Source organism: Rattus norvegicus, chromosome X (genome assembly GCF_021556685.1).
Source record: "Rattus norvegicus strain SHRSP/BbbUtx chromosome X, alternate assembly SHRSP_T2T, whole genome shotgun sequence".
Classification (NCBI taxonomy): domain Eukaryota; kingdom Metazoa; phylum Chordata; class Mammalia; order Rodentia; family Muridae; genus Rattus; species Rattus norvegicus.
Window position 1 is genome coordinate 67,983,485 of NC_141554.1, and position 15,616 is coordinate 67,999,100.

General features: G+C 39.9%; 1 protein-coding gene across 13 annotated transcripts in view; it reads right to left on the reverse strand.

Annotated features, from left to right (window-relative positions):
• Positions 1-15,616, reverse strand: part of Arhgef9 (Cdc42 guanine nucleotide exchange factor 9) — a 157,809-nt gene that overhangs the window by 69,312 nt on the left and 72,881 nt on the right. For all 13 annotated transcript variants that reach the window (XM_087600662.1, XM_087600658.1, NM_023957.2 and 10 more), the window contains 1 exon segment: positions 5,011-5,202. In XM_087600662.1, coding sequence (XP_087456788.1) covers positions 5,011-5,202 — 192 coding nt within the window.

The following is a 15,616-nucleotide window of genomic DNA, read 5'->3' on the forward strand; positions in this document are numbered from 1 at the left end:
CAGTAACCTGGGCTGGTATTTGTGTTCTCTTAGGGTCTGTATGACATCAGTCTAGGATCTTCTGGCCTTCATAGTTTCTGGCGAAAAGTCTGGTGTGATTCTGATAGGTCTGCCTTTATATGTTACTTGACCTTTTTCCCTTACTGCTTTTAATATTCTTTCTTTATTTTGTGCATTTGGTGTTTTGACTATTATGTGACGGGAGGAGTTTCTTTTCTGGTCCAGTCTATTTGGAGTTCTGTAGGCTTCTTGTATGTCTATGGGTATCTCTATTTTTAGGTTAGGGAAGTTTTCTTCTATGATTTTGTTGAAGATATTTACTGGTCCTTTGAGCTGGGAATCTTCACTCTCTTCTATACCTATTATCCTTAGGTTTGATCTTCTCATTGAGTCCTGGATTTCCTGTATGTTTTGGACCAGTAGCTTTTTCCGCTTTACATTATCTTTGACAGTTGAGTCAATGATTTCTATGGAATCTTCTGCTCCTGAGATTCTCTCTTCCATCTCTTGTATTCTGTTGGTGAAGCTCGTATCTACAGCTCCTTGTCTCTTCTTTTGGTTTTCTATATCCAAGGTCATTTCCATGTGTTCTTTCTTGATTGCTTCTATATCCATTTTTAATTCCTTCAACTGTTTGATTGTGTTTTCCTGGAATTCTTTCAGGGATTTTTGCGACTCCTCTCTATGGGCTTCTACTTGTTTATTTATGATTTCCTGGAATTCTTTCAGGGATTTTTGCCATTCCTCTCTGTAGCCTTCTACTTATTCTCTAAGGGAGTTCTTCACGTCTTTCTTGAAGTCCTCCAGCATCATGATCAAATATGATTTTGAAACTAGATCTTGCTTGTCTGGTGTGTTTGGATATTCCGTGTTTGCTTTGGTGGGAGAATTGGGCTCCAATGATGCCATGTAGTCTTGGTTTCTGTTGCTTGGGTTCCTGCGCTTGCCTCTCGCCATCAGATTATCTCTAGTGTTACCTTGTTCTGCTATTTCTGACAGTGGCTAGATTGTCCTATAAGCCTGTGTGTCAGGAGTCCTGTAGACCTGTTTTCCTGTTTTCTTTCAGTCAGTTATGGGGACAGATTTTTCTGCTTTCGGGCGTGTAGTTTTTCCTATCTACAGGTCTTCAGCTGTTCCTGTGGGCCTGTGTCTTGAGTTCACCAGGCACGTCACTTGCAGCAGAAAAGTTGGTCTTACCTGTGGTTCCGAGGCTCAAGTTTGCTCGTGGGGTGTTCCTTATGAGCTCTCCGCGGCGGCAGCCACCAGGAAGATCTGCGCTGCCCTTTCTGAGAGCTTCCCTGCACCAGGGTTCCAGATGGCGTTTGGTGTTTTCCTCTGTAGTCAGAGATGTGTGCAGAGTGCAGTCTCTTCTGGTTTCCCAGGCGTGTCTGCCTCTCTGAAGGTTTAGCTCTCCCTCCCACGGAATTTGGGTGTAGAGAACTGTTTATCCAGTAGGTCCCTTCAGGTTCTGGCGGTGTCTCAGATGCAGAGGACCTGCTGCTCCTGGGCCCTCCTCTAAGGGAACCCAGAGGCCGTATACAGTTTCCTCTTGGGCCAGGGATGTGAGCAGGGGTGGGCAGTGTTGGTGGTTTCTTCTGCTCTGCAGCCTCAGGAGTGCCCACCTGACCAGGCGGTGAGGTCTCTCTCCCACGGTGTTTGGGAGCAGAGAGCTGCTGCGGGTTTGGGACTCCCCTCGCTAAATACCGGAAGTCAACAAAGATTTCTCTAATTCTCTTTGATATCTATTTGCTGTGGAGTGGAATAAAGATAGCTTTTAATGTCTTCAACAAAAGCTCTGACTAGGGTGGCTGCAGTGGACAAATCCTCAAAACAGAGTCATCACACTCCTCCTCCTGTACAGATTAACATATCCATGTTGTACCTTGTGTTCTGAGACCATGATGTTTGAGAGTTGGGGAAAATAAGGCATACTTCTACGACTAACAGGCTTTCACAGCATTTGAGCCCGGACACACTAATAAAACTTTTTTCTAATTAAGGATAATTTGTTGGTACAGAAAATAATAATATTTAATAATAATATTTGCCTTCTTTGAAGATTAAGTGACATCCAATATGATAATCAAACAAGTATGTAAATGCAAACAATTATATTTAATTTTACTTTGCAATTTTTTTTGCGAATCTACCATGTGTCAGACACTGTGGGTTATGGATTCAAAGTCAGTGTTTAACAAATAAGATCCCCTTCCTCGAAGCCCTTGGTCCTGCCAAGACTGAACCCCTAGTGAACGTGATTGTTGAGGGGAGTGTGGTAATGGGGGGAGAATAAGAAGGGGAAGCCCATATAGAAGGGGAGAGGGAGGGGTTAGGGGGATGTTGGCCCGGAAACCGAGAAGGGGAATAATAATCGAAATGTAAATAAGAAATACCCAAGTTAATAAAGATAAAAAAGATCGCCTTCCTCTTATGACATTTACATCCTAGTATGATAGATAAGCTATAAGTAAATGAATACAGAAATACACAATTTAGCTAGTAGTCAAAAGTATAATGGAGAAAGGTAAAATAGGAAAACGAAGAAGCAATGCAAGCTTGAAGTTTTAAATAGAATATACGAATAAAAACTTGAAGCGCCTAATTGGAGGAGGATTTCTCTGGGCAGGGAAAAAATAGTTTAATGTCTCTGTTTAGGAGCATGTCTGGCTCTAGATGAATAGTACGAAGCCAGTAACGGTGGGTTAGTAAGAACATAGAAAAAGAAGCAAGAGATGAAGCCAAAATAGCGAGGGGGTGACACTACTTGCCCCTGGAAGTAATAACAGTTTCCATTTTTACTTGAAGGGAAATTATGAGCCATTGGAAGGTTTTAAGCAAAGGGGGAAAATTAGCTTAGGTCATGACAGCCTGCCCTAGTTATCAAGTGGCGAATAGATTCTATTAGTTTATTACAGATACCATAATATCTGCAAATTCTCATTTGAGGATTTCTCAGTTCCTATGTCCCACTTCTCAAAACTTTATATTTGCAAATCAAATAGGTGAATTACTAAAATGAACAATTTTATTCAGTAAGTCTGAGATAAAGTCAAGCATTTTATATGTGTAACAAGGTGATGCTGGTGCTGATGGCTACAGTAGAAACCTTTGAGAATAAAAGGAGAGCTACGGATAGATGAGTGAACAGAAAAAAATCCTTTGAAGGGAGAAATAGAAAGACATTTTCTAAAATATTTGGAGCATATTTAATTACAGCATTACATGTGTGATCTGGAGTTACAGATCAGTGTTAGGAAACTTGTCTAACATGTACAAGGGTCCAAGTTCACACCCCAGTACAATTCACATGTAAACAACAACAGTACATTTCTTTAGTTCCCTCAACGACTTTAAGGAGTAGGTATATAATGAAGTGCAAAGGACAAAGGAGAAAATTGAGCTCAGAGTACGTGTATACTTGATGTAGGGCTACCTTTAAGGTGATGGGTTTAATTTGTGACTAAGTTGAAATATAACAGTCAGAACAGTAGGTTTCTAGAACCTAAGTTCTTTTCACCCTATCTTATTGCTCCATGACATGAAGAGGATAATTCTTAATCTACTTAACTGAGAAAAGAAAATGAACTCAGGTTAAATTTAATATCCATAACTATCTTTCCATAGGTGTACTGTCCGATGAGATTTCAAATAGTAGTGTGCCTTTATTTAAATTATTTCTATTTAAGGAAAAAAAATTAAGTTTTTCTTCTCAATGACACCAGCCATGTTGCTAAAGCTTGGCTAGCTAGCAGATGTCCACTAGAGAGAGGAGACAACACATTTCACCACCGAAGAAAGTTCTGTTAGATAGCTCTGTTCTAGTGAAACTAGGTCTTTGAAAATATTACAACTATATTCTCAACCACAGGTTAGGAGAAGAAATTAGGCTCTGATTGCTCCTAAAACAGAAAGCAGGGTGATTTGGGTTTTGGGGTGTGTGTGTGTGTGTGTGTGTGTGTGTGTGTGTGTGTGCCTTTTCAAAAAGGGCTAGAGAGACAGTTCAGTGGTTAAGAGCACTGGACACTCTTACAAAGGACCTGCATTGGATTTCAGCATCTACATAGTGGATCCCAATCATCTACAACTCCAGTTCCAGTGGATTCAATGCTTCCTCATGTACCAATCACACATGTGGTTGCACAGACATACATGAAGGCAAAGCACCCATATACATAAAACAATGACTTGAAAACATTCTTTTCTCCATTTTCTATTGATTTTCTCTTACTGCTTAGTAATAAATCCTTTAAAATGTTAACCAGCCTTCATTAAGAAAAAGAGAACATGGGGGGGTTGTGGGGGGCATGGAGGCTCCCATAGTCTAGAGATATAGAAAGCACGAAGTTAGGGAATATCAAGACACAAACTAAAGGAGCTGAAGCTTATTGATATAGCCTTCATATTCTGTTGATTTCTTTTACAATTACTTACTTATATGTTTAAATTAACCACATTGTTCTTTAAGTGAGGGAAGAGTACCAGCACATCAGGGTCATAAGCGATGCTCTTGAAACTTAAATATGCTCATGTCTCAACGTAGCTACTGATAATTCACAACTTAGGTGGCAAGAGTGAAGACCTTACAATTTGCATCCTTTAAAATAATCCTAGGGACTCTGCTATACATTCAAGCCTCTCTGTTGCTTAAATGTCCTTTAATGAATGAGGTAGGTTAGGCCTTTGCTGGATCAGAAACCAAGAGTTTAAGAGTACAGATTTAGGAAAGGAAAGACAATGACAAAGAAGAGGCAGGCAAAGAGGTAAAGGTTGAAGGACAGAAGGTAAATATTAATGAATTAATAACAAAGATGGATTTAAAAAAAAGGAGAGAGAAAAAAGAAAACTCAAAGGATGCAATTTCATTCTACTGAAAACAATCTGGGAGGTGAGTCCAGCTGCTTTTTTGGTCATTTTGAGACTGCCACAGGCAGGCTCAGGCAGATGGTCAGCTCTTCCTAGAAGTGTCCTGCATTGTACCACATATGCTTCCCCATACACCACCATAGCTACCTCGCAAATGTCCTTGAGATGCTTGATGTAATGACGTTCCGTGCTCATGATCTCATTGATGACATTGGCCCGCATCTGGTCCCGGTTCTGTAGTGGCCGGCCCAGACAGAGGCAGTCTGAGTTGGGGTCCAGGTGCCCATTCTGCACGTCACTGGGCCCTTCCTCCACCCCATCCTCCTGGTTCACCCAGAGCTGTAGAAGTAGGAAAAGAAAAAAAATGATAATAGATTAGAGAAATTTCCAGCTAAATAGAAAAATGAGGATAAACAAGTATCTTTCGGTTTCCACAGCGCCTTCATTCAGAAGCTTTTGAAAACAGTATTAGGACTGCCTGTACGATGTCCTGATGCCCTACCAATGCTTCTAGTACTCTCTAAGTCTCTAGAAACCTATCTGTAAAATGGAACATGTGAAGAATTTCTGGATCATTTTGAAGAGGCTTGGTAACCAAGAAGGCATTTGAAGGGAGAAAAGTAAAAGCAAACAGAAATTGTTCCTGCTGAAATATATGTATATACGGTTTGATTTTAGAAAAAGAAACTGGCTAGCTGGCACCTGAACCTCGCTGATCCCGGCCCACAGCTCCTTGCTCCCAAACCCCAAGGAAGAAAGAGCAGATTGCCCAGAAGTGTGAGCAATACTGAGACTGCAGGGCAGGAGAGACAGCCACTTCTGCCCACCATTGCCCACATCCCTGGCCTAAGAGGAAACTGTATAGGGCCTCTGGACAGAGGAAGATAGGGGCAGTCAAGCTGCAGGAGCCCTGCAGTCCAGACTGCACCCATATCTGAACGGACCTGACAAAACAGCTCCCTGCACCCAAATCCCGTGGGAGGGAGAGCTAGACCTTCAGAGGGGCAAACAGGCCTGGGAAGCTAGAGGAGACTGACTACTCTCTGCCCACAGTTCTGAGGCTAGAGGAAAACACCTAGCACCATCAGGGCCCCCTGTGCACAGGGATCTAGGAGAAGTAGGGACAGGCACTTCTGGTTCCCACCCACAGTGAGAGCTGAAAGCCAGTGGAAAGGAACAACTACATGCCTGAGAGCAGAACACACTGTTCCTATAACTGGCTGAAAGAAAACAGGAAAACAGGTCTACAGTACTCCTGAAACACAAGCCTATAGGAAGGGCAAGCCACTGTCAGAAATAGCAAAACAAATAACACCAGAGAAAACCTGATGGCAAGAGGCAATCGCAGGAACCCAAGCAACAGAAACCAAGACTACATGGCATCATCAGAACCCAATTCTCCCACCAAAGCAAACACTGAATATCGAAACACACCAGAAAAGGAAGATCTAGATGTAAAATCACATTTGACCATGATGATGGAGGACTTTAAGAAAGACATAAAGAACTCCCTTAGAGAAATGCAAGAAAACATAAGTAAACAAGTAGAAGCCCTTAGAGAGGAAATACAAAAATCCCTGAGAGAATTACAGGAAAACACAATCAAACAGGTAAAGGAATTAAAAATGGAAATAGAAGGGGCTGGGGATTTAGCTCAGTGGTAGAGCGCTTACCTAGGAAGCGCAAGGCCCTGGGTTCGGTCCCCAGCTCCGAAAAAAAAAGAACCAAAAAAAAATGGAAATAGAAACAATAGAGAAAGAACACAGGGAGACATCCCTGGAGATAGAAAACCAAAGGAAGAGACTAGGACTCATAGATACAAGCATCACCAACAGAATACAAGAGATAGAAGAGAGAATCTCAGGAGAGGAAGATTCCATAGAAATCATCCACACAACTGTCAAAGATAATGTAAAACGGAAAAAACTACTGGCCAAAAACGTACAGGAAATCCAGGACACAATGAGAAGATCAAACCTAAAGATAATAGGTATAGAAGAGAGTGAAGACTCCCAGCTCAAAGGACCAGTAAATATCTACAACTATATCATAGAAGAAAACTTCCCTAACCTAAAGAAAGAGATGCCCACAAACATACAAGAAGCCTACAGAACTCCAAATAGATTAGACCAGGGAAGAAACTGCTCCCATCATATAATAGTCAAAACACCAAATGCACAAAACAAAGAAAGAATATTAAAAGCAGTAAGGGAAAATGGTCAAGTAACATATAAAGGCAGACCTATCAAAATCACACCAGACTTCTCACCGGAGACTATGAAAGTCAGAAGATCCTGGACAGATGTCATACAGACCCTAAGAGAACACAAATGCCAGCACATGGTTACTGTATCCAGCAAAACTCTGAATTAACATAGATGGAGAAACCAAGATATGCCATGACAAAACAAAATTTACACAATATCGTTCTACAAATCCAAACCTACAAAGGACAATAAATGGTAAAGCCCAACACAAGGAAGCAAGTTACACCCTAGAAAAATCAAGAAACTAATATTTTTGCACCAAAACCAAAAGAAACTAATATTTTTGCACCAAAACCAAAAGAAGAAGCACACAAACATAATCTCAGGACCAAATAGGAAGATAACAGGAATCAACAATCACTATTACTTAAAGTCTCTCAACATTAATGGACTCAATTCCCCAATAAAAAGACACAGATTAAGAAACTGGATAAGTAATGAGGACCCAGCATTTTGCTGCCTACAAGAAACACACCTCAGAAAAAAAGACAGACACTACCTCAGAGTAAAATGCTGGAAAACAAATTTCCAAGCAAATGGTCTGAAGAAGCAAGCTGGGATAGCCATTCTAATATCAAATAAAGTCGATTTTCAACCAAAAGTCATCAAAAAAGATAAAGAAGGACACTTCATATTCATCAAAGGAAAAATCCACCAAGATTAACTCTCAATCCTAAATATCTATGCTCCAAATACATACATAAAAGGGCACCTACATACATAAAAGAAACCTTACCAAAGCTCAAAACACACATTGCACCTCACACAATATTAGTAGGAGATTTCGACACCCCACTCTCATCAATGGACAGATCATGCAAACAGAAATTAAACAGAGACCTAGACAGACTAACAGAAGTTATGAACCAAATGGATTTAACAGATATTTATTTGATATTCTATCCTAAAACAAAAGGATATACCTTCTTGTCACCACCTCTTGGTACTTCCTCCAATGGTCACAAAACAGGTCTTAAAAGATACAGAAAGAAAATAATCATCCCATTCGTCCTATCAGACCAGCACAGGCGAAAGCTGGCCCTCAATAACAATAAGAAAAGAACGCCCACATATACATGGAAATTGAACAATGCTCTGCTCAATGATAACCTGATCAAGGAAGAAATAAAGAATGAAATTAAAGACTTCATAGAAAACGTAGGTACAACATACCCAAACTTACAGGACACAATGAAAACTGTGCTAAGAGGAAAACTCATAGCTCTGAGTGCCTACAGAAAGAAACAGGAGAGAAATACATCAGCAGCTTGACAGCACACCTAAAAGCTCCAGAACAAAAAGAAGCAAATACTCTCAGGAGGAGTAGAAGGCAGGAAATAATCGAACACAGAGCTACAGTCAACCAAGTAGAAACAAAAAGGACTATACAAAGAATCAACACAACCAAAAGTTGTTTCTTTGAGAATATCAACAAGATAGATAAACCCTTAGCCAGACTAACCAGAGGACACAGAGAGTGTGTCCAAATTAACAAAATCAGAGAAGAAAATGGAGACATAACAACAGACTCAGAGGAAACATAAAAAATCATCAGATCCTACTACAAAAGCCTGTATTCAACACAACTTGAAAATCTGGAGGAATTGAACAATTTCCTAGACAGATACCAGATACCGAAGTTAAATCAGGAACAGATAAACCAGTTAAATAACCCCATAACTCCTAAGGAAATAGAAGCAGTCATTAAAGGTCTCCCAACCAAAAAGAGCCCAGGTCCAGACGGGTTTAGTGCAGAATTCTATCAGACCTTCATAGAAGACCTCATACCAATATTATCCAAACTATTCCACAAATTTGAAACAGATGGAGCACTACCGAATTCCTTCTATGAAGCCACAATTACTCTTATACCTAAACCACACAAAGACCCAACAAAGAAAGAGAACTTCAGACCAATTTCCCTTATGAATATCGACGCAAAAATACTCAATAAAATTCTGGCAAACCGAATCCAAGAGCACATCAAAACAATCATCCACCATGATCAAGTAGGCTTCATCCCAGACATGCAGGGATGGTTTAATATACGGAAAACCATCAACATGATCCATTATATAAACAAACTGAAGATAATAACCACATGAACATTTCATTAGATGCTGAGAAATCATTTGACAAAATTCAACACCCCTTTATGATAAAAGTCCTGGAAAGAACAGGATTTCAAGGCCCATACCTAAACATAGTAAAAGCCATATACAGCAAACCAGTAGCTAACATTAAACTAAATGGAGAGAAACTTGAAGCAATCCCACTAAAATCAGGGACTAGACAAGGCTGGCCACTCTCTCCCTACTTATTCAATATAGTTCTCGAAGTTCTAGCCAGAAGCTGGAACGAACCCAGATGCCCTTCAACAGAGGAATAAATACAGAAAATGTGGTATATCTACACAGTGGAATACTACTCCACTATCAAAAACAATGTCTTTATGAAATTCATCAGCAAATGGATGGAACTGGAAAATATCATCCTGAGTGAGGTAACCCAATCACAGAAAAACACACATGGTATACACTCATTGATAAGTAGATATTAGCCCAAATGCTTGAATTATCCTAGATGCACATAACACATGAAACTCAAGACGGATGACCAAAATGCGAATGCTTCAGTCCTTCTTTAAAAGGGGAACAAGAATACCCTTAGAAGGAGATACAGGGGCAACGTTTAGAACAGAGGCTTAAGGAATGCCCATTCAGAGTCTGCCCCACATGTGGCCCATACAATATACAGCCACCAAACTAGAAAAGATGGATGAAGCAAAGAGCTGGAGGCTTATAGGAACCAGACGTATATCTCTCCGGAATATGGCAAATACATAGGAGAATGCCAGCCACAAACCACTAAACTGAGATTGGGACCCCCGTTGAAGGAATCAGAGAAAGGACTGGAAGAGTTTGAACGGGCTTGAGACCCCATATGAACAACAATGCCAACCAACCAGAGCTTCCAGGAACTATAAGCCACTACCCAAAGACTATACATGGCCTGACCCTGGGCTCCAACCTCATAGGTAGCAATGAATAGCCTAGTAGGGGCACCAGTGGAAGGAGAAGCCCTTGGTCCTGCCAAGGCTGGACCCCCAGTGAACGGAATTGTTGGGGGGAGGGTGGTAATGGGTAGATGATGGGGAGGGGAACACCCACAAAGAAGAGGGAGGGAGGGGTTAGGGAGATGTTGGCCTGGAAACCGGGAAAGGGAATAACATTTGAAATGTAAATAAGAAATACCCAATTTAATAAAGATGAAGAAAAGAAACAAAAGAAAAACAGAAACTATATATTTAAGTGCCAAAGAAAGCATCTAAGTGCTTACAGTTGTAGAAAGCATAGTTGGATCCAGGAGTAGGTATTGCAAAATAGAGCTTTAGTGTTGATTTTCACCAAAGGATACACAAACAATAATCAGACTTTGACTGTAAAACGAATTAGACCTGAAAAGACCTCAAGGGTGGAGAAAGGAAATCTTCAAAGTGAAAGTGAAAAAATCTCCTTTGAGGAGGCAGGATGAGATGTTTACACCACGGATGATTTAGTTTGAATCAAGAAATGATTTCAGTCCCATTTCACTCCAGTTCTAGGAAGGAGATAAATCTATGCAGAGAGAAGCAGAGATGGATCCGTTTACCAGATATGGGTGGGTTTGCCAGGAAGAGAGGCAAAATCTGTCATGCATAATTAGCGAAGAAACTTGGTAATTATTCTTAACGGCTTCCATAGTTTCCCCTTTTACTTTTCAACTTTTGACATTCCTAACTCAAGAAACTGAGAGAAATCAATTCAGATACATCAGCACTTTCTACTCTTTAAGGAGCAGGTGACCTGTTGAGTTAATGTGTAAGGAAGGAATAAATAAAGTCATCAGTGACTGTGTATTATTGACAAGAACTCCCCTCGGGTAAGAATCCAGGTAAGGCATGACAAAGTCTTCCCCTGGACAAAGTACAAGTGTTTAGGAATGATTGACCAGTATGTGCAAAAACTACCAACTGCAACCCCCTCTTTCAGGATGACTGTATAACTCACCTACAGAGACACCTACGGAGCCTTGCTAACCCTTCCTGGCTGAGTTGTATATAGTAAACTTGATGAGGTTCTGGGTTATTGTATAACTGGTGCCACTCGCTTAGAATAAGCATGGACCACCTGATCCCATCATTTGTGTATGTGTGTCTGTCCTTTCTTCGTTCATTTGTTGTCCCTATCGGGTTGTCAGGACTAAGCCATGCAGAATACATCACTATCCATGAGTAGTTTTATGAGAGCTAAGGCTTTGAGGTAGAGCTGCAATAGTACTTTTTTTGTTTGTTTGTTTGTTTGTTTTCGGAGCTCGGGACCGAACCCAGGGCCTTGCGCTTGCTAGGCAAGTGCTCTACCACTGAGCCAAAATCCCCAACCCCGCAATAGTACTTTTGAACTGTATTCTTTCTTCCTTTTAGTCCTAGGGGTATAGGAAGCATAATTATTCCCTGGAACGCCTAAAGATATCAACAAAATATACTCCATTTAATTGATATAGGCCAAAATAAGTAGAGATTCCTGTCTAAATGCATTTTGCATATATAAAGAAATGATCAAAACTTAACATCTAGAATGTTCCTTCTGCAAATGTGCTTTATATCTCTAAGCAAAACATCAATGTGTGTGTGTGTGTTTGTTTGTTTTTAATTTCTTTGATATGTGGCTATCACAATGTAGTCCTAGCTCATTATGTCGACTATGCTGGCTACAAACAGAAAAAGATCTACCTACCTCTATCTCCTGAGTTCTGGGATTAAAGGTAAGAATACCATACTTGGTGCTTTCCTTCTTCCTTTTTCTTTCAATGTGTGCAATCGATCCCATATTACCTACTCATTAAAATAATTAAGAAGTGTCGTCCTTTGTCCTTTCCCTGTCTCCTTAGATGATAGACTGTAACTTGTAACATGAAAAAAAAGAAAACTTTCCTCCCTTAATTAGTGTTTGGTCAGCAACAGAAAACTAACGTGTGTGTGTGTGTGTGTGTGTGTGTGTGTGTGTGTGTGTGTGTGTCTGTGTGTCTGTGTGTATAGAAACAGTAATGTATATACATATGTGCATATTATTTTTCTGCATATATATATAAACAGTAATATATATTATTCATATAGTAATCAATATAACACTTAGCATTCTTGTCTGGCACAAAGACAATCAGTATTGTGAACAGAGTCAGGCAGAGAAACTATTCCTTGTCCCCCAAGGGAAAGATCATTTGCTAATTTAATAGAAATCACCATAAAAAGCTGTTAACAAATTGTTTTCCCTTTCTAACATATACATAATTAGAAGTAATAATCTCCAATAAAACAATGAAAATTTTGGTTACATTACCAATAGAGGGGAGAGGACTGGCAAGAAGAAGAAAGACCCATGGCAATAGCTTTTATTTGCATTCATAACTGGACAGCAACACACTAAGACAGACTGTGTCCACTGAGCTTCCCTGTACCACAGCATACCCATGACATTAACCTTGTCTTTGCAATGCATCCTAGTTATTCTCAGTATCACTTCATTGTATCTTCTACTCTTCAGTCATTCTGTTTTGTTCCCTGCCTTTTTTTTATTGAAAGTTTATCCCATATATTCTGATCATGGTTTTCCCTCCCATCTCCACCTAGATCCTAAACCGAATTTAAGTCTCTTCTTAAAGCCTCTACAATGGCTTTAAAGCTATCCATGGGTTTGAATACGAAATGTTTCTCACAGGCTTGTGTGCTAAATGTTTAGTTCCCAGTTGGCAAAACTATTTTGAGAAGTGGTTGAATTTTTAAGAAGCATTGCCTCACAGAAGAAATAGGTCACTGAAAGCATGCTTTTAAAGGTTATAACTGTCCCCAGTCCCATTCTGATCTCTCTGCTTTATGATCACCATGGAGTAAGTAAAGAGCAGACCACAAAATGGGTGAATATGTTTGCCAGCTGTATATCTCAAATACCTAGAAACAGATCTGCAATATGAACCAATTAAGCCACTCCCAGGCAAGTACCCAAAGAACTTTATATCTTACTGTAAAAATTCTTGCACATCCATGTTCATTGTTAACTAGGAAATGGAATAAAAATAGATGTATATCAACTGCTGAATATATAATGACCATGCGATACCTATAAAAAGTGGAACATTACTCAGTCGTGAAGAAAAATGGTCATAAAATTTAATAGCTGAAACTGGAAAAATTATTTACTGAGATCACCCAGGCCCCAAAATGCTAATATGCAGCTATCTGTCCTATGTAGGTACTAGCTTCAAATACTGTGTTTTGCATGTTTAGCTTTGAGTATGCATGGTAGTTATAAAACTAGCAATTGATGAAGGGATAAATAATAAGAAGGGAGTTTGAACTATAGGTGAGATAAAAGTAGAGCATGGGCATTCAGAGGGCAGAAAGACTCAAGTAGGTAGTGGAGAAACAGGGAAACTAGAAGATAAGGGAAGAGTTAGCCAACACGAGTAGTCTTTGTGGAAACCTATGACCTTGCAATCCAAATAGAAAGCACAATGGAAGAAGCACTTTGTAGAACACATGCGATTTCAAAAATGTAGCAATCATGGGAACTAAAGATATAAATGGGGCTGGAGGCAGAGAGTGAGGGAAATGACGGACAAGTAGGAGTTAAGTAAAACTAAGGATGTATAAAGAAGCCTTCTGAAACGCCACTAGTGTAAGCTAACTAAAGCATTATTTTTAAAAGAAAATGAGTTTGAACATGTGTTCCAACATGGGAGAATAATGCAGCCTCAGAAGATTAAGGTATTATGTTAAAATCTTAGTGCCAAGCACAGGTTACTTCCCTATGAATTATTGGTCAAGGAAGCCCCAGAGATGCCCAAAACAAGACAGTGTATTTGTATTGGCTTTGGTTGCCTATCATAAATAGATGGCTAACATCCTATTGCTGAAAACAACATATGCTCCAGTTTCAGGACATAAAGGTATCAGTCTTGAACTGATCAAGAAACTTTCTCCCTTCTAGCTAGGCTTCATAATGTTAGAAAGTGCTATGAAGGCTGCTGGGGGAAAAGGAGATCAATGCTGCATGTTGCATGCTACAATAATGATCTTCCAGGCAAGATGCACACACTGAGGCAAGAGTGGCAACATAGTTTATGGGGGTAACTACCTACTTTCTTGATTGGATCTGAGCATGCTCCACAGGAAGTCATTTGTGCCTGGTACTAGAAATATGGTCAAAATTCATGGCTAGAGAATTTATAGGCTGTAGGCTAGAAGTGATTAATAGTTTGCTAGATAGTCATGTTGTAAAAATCCTCTACAATATTTGTTTTTATATCCATAGATGTGTGCTATTTTTAACCTTGATCATAGAAGTTTCTGGTTGTAGTGTGTAGTAGTTAATGAAGAGGCTCGAACTTGTCAAAATGCTATGTGCTCAGCCACACATATTACTACTACCATCACTGCCTCCGCAGGCTCCGCAGAAGAGGGGCTGGGAAGAATGTAAGAGCTGGAGGATGGGAAGAGTGCTGCAAAAGGCTAGCTTGTGTATACACATGGACTCATAGCAGCTCTGTTTACACACACCAGTGCTCCACAAGATCAACAAAATTAAAAATTCTAGCATGGAGGGGGAGGGACTTTCAATGCCCCATTGATGGCAGTTGATAACTGCTAAGAACAGGAAAGTCACTTTCCTTTGGTGTGGAGAGAGTCATTTGTAGATTGTCCATGCCTCACTGAATGACTTCACACACATGCACATTTGGGCACCTCTAACTGGAGTTAGGAGGTTATAAAAAAAAAAGACATTACTTTAGGAAAGATAGAAGATATGTCATGAGGGGTGTGGTGGGGGTTGGAGGGAGAGAGTTAGGTTATCACCCAGATGCACTATGATTATATATATATATATATATATATATATATATGTTTCTATTTAAGCTATCAAATTTGAACATACAAAGTCCTGCCCTGCCTGCTTTTATAATGAAATCTATTCCTAAAAATGCTGAAAATCAATCTAACCCAAGTTACTCATCTTCTAGAAAAATAGGCAGTTTTTGACTGAGATTCAGAAAAAAAAATTCTTAAAATGTAACCGTGGATGGTGACTTGGTGAAGCACTGGCTTTGAACTCTTGAATTCTCACCTTAGGAATCCTTGTCATGAGATGAGACATCATTATCCCTAGCCTGGACTATAAATCTGGCCTTGCTAGTGGTATAAGGTATTGCTTAGAAACCAGCGGTGATGAAGATAGTTTTTAAAGTATGATAGATTTAAGGAAAGTAGAAAAGCAACAACAAAAATACTTCCTTAAACCCTCCACTGAGTGTCTAGAACAAGTTTTTCTCAGCTGCTACCTCATAGTTCTAGAGGCAGATGGTGCCAGCCTAAGGGATAATAATAACAACCTCGTGAGGCATGTTTTGGGCTATGCCATCTATTTGCATAGGTAGGTCCACTAGGGTCTTAC